This window comes from Myotis brandtii, unplaced genomic scaffold, assembly GCF_000412655.1.
Source record: "Myotis brandtii unplaced genomic scaffold, ASM41265v1 scaffold454, whole genome shotgun sequence".
Taxonomy (NCBI): domain Eukaryota; kingdom Metazoa; phylum Chordata; class Mammalia; order Chiroptera; family Vespertilionidae; genus Myotis; species Myotis brandtii.
In genome coordinates, this window is record NW_005367354.1 from 2,662,952 (window position 1) to 2,669,100 (window position 6,149).

General features: G+C 54.8%; 1 protein-coding gene across 3 annotated transcripts in view; it reads right to left on the reverse strand.

Annotated features, from left to right (window-relative positions):
• EFR3B (EFR3 homolog B) overlaps positions 1–6,149 on the reverse strand; it is a 95,142-nt gene that overhangs the window by 13,852 nt on the left and 75,141 nt on the right. For 2 of the 3 annotated variants that reach the window (XM_005874909.2, XM_014546671.1), the window contains 5 exons: positions 3,993–4,114; positions 2,497–2,646; positions 1,251–1,385; positions 770–848; positions 10–145 (listed from right to left, as the gene is read on the reverse strand). In XM_005874909.2, the coding sequence (XP_005874971.1) occupies positions 10–145; positions 770–848; positions 1,251–1,385; positions 2,497–2,646; positions 3,993–4,114 (622 nt within the window). The remainder of the gene's footprint in view (positions 1–9; positions 146–769; positions 849–1,250; positions 1,386–2,496; positions 2,647–3,992; positions 4,115–6,149) is intronic. The other variant, XM_014546670.1, reaches the window with a different exon arrangement.

Genomic DNA, 6,149 nt, shown 5'->3' on the forward strand with positions numbered 1-6,149 from the left:
CCGTCTTACCCACAGAACCGGTGGCGGCGATGACAGCGGCCTCCGACAGCACCTCCACGATGCCCGCGCGCACGGTGGCCGCACTGCGGCTGTTGGCGTCCAGGTGGCCCAGGAGCTGCTGGATAACCAGGTGGGAGTGCTGCGGCTGGGGGGAGGAAGACGTGCTGGTCCCCAATGGCACCCCCATGTGGCCTCTGAGCCGGGGGACCCAAAGGCGGGGTGGACGAAGGGTCCTTTCCCTGAGCCCCTTCCCCTCGGTCCAACAAGGAACAAAGCCCAACCGAGTGAAGATCTGGATGTCCCTGCTTTGCCTGGGCCCTTTCACCCCAAATGGGGCAAAAGTCCACTTTAGACTATTGTCTTCCTGTCCGTTCCCCATGTCTCCTTGGTAAGGGCCGCAGGAGGTCACGGGCTCAGCCTAGTGCTGCTCAAGTGTGGCCGTGGCCTGGTGACAGTTCCAGATCTGCCTGGTGCCCATTTATTCTGAGATAAGTACAGAATTTGAGAGTCGACGTTTCATAGGCAATTTGACAATGTGTGGCAGCCAAGCATGGTCCATGGGCTTGAACTTTTCACAAATTTTTCATTTACACTTTCTATGGATTTTTAAAAATTGTACTTTGTAAAGTATTGGTCTGTGATGGATTAGAAATAAAGCTAAACTGGCCACGCTTCACAGTGAGGTTCCACAGAACCCGTTTGGAAGCTGGCCTTGTCTACAAGCGCACTTCCTGCCCCAGAAGTCCCTTAGCCGGGGGACAAGCCGTACCTGAATTGAATACATGATGATTTTAAAGCAACGGATGGCGAACACCTTGGGTTCCCACAGAGAATGGTTATCCAGGTGGCTGTGAGGGAGAGAAATATGGGGGGACAGCTATGACATGCAGAGTGATGTTAAGGAGGAGAGAGACGCTGGGGGGAGTGAGCACCTCCCAGAGACCCAGCCCTCACAGAGCCCCAGGTGAGAGAAGGGAAGACCCAGGGCGGTCCCAGCCCCAGGGCTGGAAGGAGGTCAAGGAAGCCATGGCTTTAGGAGTTAACCGGGCACCTTCCTTCAGCTTCGGGGCCCCTCCTACCAACTCCTCTCCCCAAAGCTGCACTTGGCCGCTGTGTGGTAGCTTTCGTTGTCCCAGTGCAGTGAACACAGGCACAGAGAAGGGACTGACCGTATCACCTCCTTAGATGCTGGAACCCGAGTCTGTTCACTTGGGGGGGGTAGGGGGGTGAAGGGGTGGTGTAGGACTCACATGAGAACAGGCTTGATAGCGTTTTTGATGTTGCCAAAGGCAGCCCGGCCCAGCAGTTCCCGAAGGCACCTCTCAGCCAGCTCTGCCGGGTTCTCCTTCTCCTTCTCCGGCGCTTGGAGGGGCGAGGGGGACCGGCTGTGGGAACACACAGCCTCGTGGGTGAAGGATGGAGGCCAAGCCGGGACCGGGCAAGTGGTGACAGTGGGACAAGCAGGAGTTTGATGAAGGTCACAGGGGAGATGTCACGGCTCAGAAACTATATGGGGTAAACTCCCAGAGTGGGAGAAGGGAGAGGCTTTTTCCTGGAGATCCTTAGGGATAGGCCTGATGTGCCTCTGTCAGGAGGACAGGTACCCTGAGCACCAGGGGCAGGGGAGGCCCGGCCGCGAGTATCTCCATGCCCCTGAGGCTTCAGAAGGCAAAGATGTGTGATACGAAGACAGGTGGGCAGAAGAGCGGAAAGCAAAGGAAAGTGGGAGAGAGGAGAAGGGGAGGGGAGAAAGGCACAGTGGTTGGCTCAGGTTACTGAGCCACAGAGGGTGGGCCCAACCCGGACAGAAGGATCCCCAGGACTCGGGGCCCTGAGACCACAAGCCAATCTTGTCAGTGGAGGTGCGATTCCAGACACAGCCACCAGAGGGCACACTTCCTCTCCCTGCCTGACTAGCAGCACCGGTGCAACTGACAGAAAGCGAGGGACCCATACCCTCAGCCAGCCTCATGCACAGCCAAGGTGGGCAGGGACGTGAACCTTCCCCTGCACCCCACTCCACAGAGAGGAAGCGCAAGGGGTGGGGACAGGGTGAGTGCCAGGTCTGGGGACTGTCTGGTCAAACAGGCCTGTTTTCAGGGCCCGAAATACCATTAGGATGTGAGGGAGGAAGGAAGGTCAGGGAGGGAAAGTCCTCAGGAAGTGGAGCCACGCAAGGCCTTGTAAAACCTCCTTGGCCCGCTGCTTCCAGAGAGAAGAGGTCCCTGAGTCTTGGTTCTTACCAAACAAGGAGCCCAGCATCCCAGGGAGCCCAGCACCATTACCATCCTGCCTCCATGAACGCAGACCTTAATGGGCACAACGGGCTGCAGAGAGCTGGGCCTGGACTCACTGCGGAACAGGCCACCAGGCCAAGATCCCTGCCTCAGAGCTCGGTTTTAGCAAAGCCCACGCCCTGAGGTTCCCCGGCAGCTGGGACGGGCAGGCTGCGAGGGCTCATGGTCTGCTGTCCGACCTCCAGCCTCGCCTGCTTACCTCTCGGCCTCTTCGACGTGCTGCAAGTTGAAGAGCAGCGATGGGACAATCTTGTCCATGTGCTGTGGGTCCCAGATATTGGCCTGCAGCTCATCATTCACCGTCTTCCTCACCACCCCCTGCAGCCCTTTGATGCCCGACATTCGGATCCTGGAAGGAAAGGGTGAGACGGGGCCATGAAGCCCTCGAACCCTGAGAAGTCCAGCTTCTGTGGCAAGTGCGGGGTGAGGGGTACATTCCTCCATCAAAAGGCAGGGTGGGGCCTTCGACGCTTCCTGGGACTCGGGCTCCTGGCTGGCTACCAGCCCAGGAGGCCATGCCCTCGGGCTGCCTTTGCCCGGGTACCACCCAGCTTCATCCCTGAGGTGGCAGTGGCTTCAGGTGCCCTCTCTTTCGTTCTCAGCTGGGTTTGCTCCAGCTTGAGCCCAAGATATAGGAGCTGCCAGTGCTGCCAAGAACTACGAGGCCAAATGCAGGGCTCTGAGTAACTTAGGAGTGAGGAGGGGGGACCGGAGGGAGATGCACCCGGCTACCAGGCTCTCTTGGCTTACATGCTAGCGAGGGAGACAGACAATGAATAAGAAACATAGCGAGTAAATTAAGAAACATGTCCGAAGAGGATGAGGACCATGGGAGAATAAAACGGAGCCAGGTGAGGGAGAAGGGGAAGGTGTGGGGGGAAGTTCGGGGAAGGTGTTGTTGACAAGGGCACCTTTGAGCCAGGCTTGAACGTGGTGGAGGGAGCCGGGCGGATCCACAGGGAAGCATTCGGGACAGGGACAGACTGTGCCAAGCCCTGGGGCAGCGGGAGGCCTCCTGGCCGGAGGGGAGTGAGTGGGGGAGAGTGGAGAAGTCAGGGGGCAGTGGCATCGGCCAACGGGAGGACTTGGCTTTGGCTTGGTGGGTGGATATTTGGATGGATAATGGTGAGGGGATGTTTCCGGGTGTATAAATGGATGTACAAGAGCCATGGGGGTGTGCATGTGTGTGCATGTCTGTCACTGGCTCTCAAATTGGCCTCCCAGGCCCATTATCTCATATCCACCCAGTTTCCTGACCCAGAGGCTGCTCCTTTAGAAAGCGCGCGTTGGGAGCCCAGCACTGCCCGCTTGCCCACCCATGTTCCACCAGGTGCTCTCTCCTCCCCAGGAACGTCTGAGCGAGGCAAACCCCAGAGCAGCGGTTCTCAACCTGTGGGTCGTGACCCCTTTGGGGGTCGAACGACCCTTTCACAGGGGTCGCCTAAGGCCATCGGAAAACACATATATAATGACATATTGTTTTGTGATTAATCACTATGCTTTAATTATGTTCCGTTTGTAACAATGAAATTGGGGGGCACCACAACATGAGGAACTGTATTAAAGGGTCGCGGCATTCGGAAGGTTGAGAACCACTGCCCCAGAGGAATCAGACACACACGGGCTGGGAACCCTGTAAGACCCCTCCACGCTTCCATCATCAACTGCGCACGCCCCCTCGCCCTCGCTGCTCACTTGGTCTTGATTTCCAGGTCATCGTGGCTGGAGTGGCACATTTCACTGAAGCGGGACACAAAGAAGTCGTAGCTCCGATGGTAGGACGGGGTGTCCTCCTCGATGTTGGCAAACTTCACAAACTACCCGGGAGGAGAGAGAGATGCTCGGGAGGGGTGACCACTGTGCTCCCCGCCTTTGAGCTCTGGGACTTGGCGGCCCCAGGGCCCTGCTGTATGAAAGCCAGGGGACATCCACACCCCAGGAACCATGTATCCCAGACCCAGCTCTGGTCCGCCTCCCACAGCACACCGAGTTCCAAATCCTGCTCACAGCTCCTGACTACACTACAGGCCTGGGGTGAGCGGGGGATGGGAGCAAAGACAAAGTGAAGGGGACTCCCTGGCTTCCTGTGACCCCCAGAACTGCACCAGGCGCACCCTCAGGCTGAGAGGCTGCGAGGGCCAACACTGACACTGGGAAGCCCTCATGGGAGCACGTAGCTCTCCCTAGAACGCACCCTGGAAAACAAGAACATCTGAAATTTGATTTAAAAGTGTAATCGCATTTGATTGTTGAAAACTGGAGAACATCTTTAAGCTCCGCATCCTCCGCTGCCAGGTGCCTCTGCCGTCACCAAGCTGCACATTTGCAAGTCTAAACAGGGACTTGATTTCCACTGAGTCCCATAGAGAAGCAAGAATCACCGACTAAGTGGAGTTAAATTATTAAAAAATTAAATATAATTCTCATAGGTTATTTTATGTGTTATCAATTCAGTAGTGCAAACTACTCTAAAGAGCTTAGATAAAATATATCCTCCATTATTCTGACCTGCATTATTTAATTGCTACCACATTTTTGTGGGTTCAAAAAGGATATACAATTGAGATCATTCTAGTACCAACTCCAGTGTGGGGTGTGTGTGTGGTTTCCACGGTGCTGACAAGCCTTGCTCCAGACACCAGCTGGGTGTCTTAGACTTCAGCTCAACTCTGACACGATTGACCCAGAGAGTGCATCAGACCCCATGGCCGAGGGTTCAGTCCTATAAGACCGCCCCCCTCGGACCCAGGGCAGGTCCAGGCTGTCACCTGTGCTTCTGACTGACCAGCTAGAGATGGGAGATTCCCTCAACCCCCTCCTAGGGTTTGATTCACTTGCTATAGTGGCTCCCAGTGCTCAGGGAAGCATTGTACTAGATTACCAGTTTAGTATAAAAAGATATAACTCAAGAACAGCCAGATGGAAGAGACAGGGGTGGTGGGGGGGGGGGGGCGAAGCAGGTGTGTGGGAAGGGGAGGAGCTTCCCTACTGATATCTCTACATTCCCCATGATTTCAACCCAGAGCTTCTCCAAACCCCGACCTTTGGGGTTTATGGAGGCTTCATTATGTAACATAACTGATTAAATCATTGGCTACTGGTGATTGAGCTCAATCTTCAGCACCTCTTTTCTCCCTGAGGGTTGTGGGGTGGGGGTGGGGGGACTGAAATTTCCAACCCTCTAATCACTATTATCCTAAACTTAGCTAGCTGGTGTGCTCTCACAATATTCAGTATTGTCCATCTATTTTCCTATTTAACTACTTAAAAGTTAAGTGTTTTCTGAATGAAATTAGCAATTTCCACAAACATGAACTATTGTAGTTTTTGTTCTCGCAATAATAAATATACGTTTATTTTCTGCTGACAGTCAATCGCAACATGCAAAGCGGATAAGGTGATCTTTTCTTCCCAGTTACATCTAAAATGTATACATATATTTGCAAGCAACTATACTGATATTAGCAGCAAATCTGAAAGGCACGGCTTGCGTGGTGTGTGGCTATGGGGAAGAGGCGCAGTGGTAGTCCATGTGATCACAAGATCACTGATTAGACACGAGTTCAGGAGTTCTAGAAACAACAATACAGCCAGCCCTGGCTCCCTGACCTTCAGAAGCCCCCTAAGGCTAGAACACAGACTCGGCTGATACGGAGGCTGAGGCTAAGTTTGTCTGAAGCTAAATTTGGGTGCGTCGCTGCTCTTAACCATGAACAGGATGTTCCCAGGCCGCTCTCCCCACCGCCAAAGCCTGGCTTGGGCAGGGGGTCTGCCCACTCGCAGGGGACGAGCCGCTGTAGGGTTCCAGCTGCAGATCTATGCTCCCAGGCGGGGCCTGTGGGTGGGACTTCG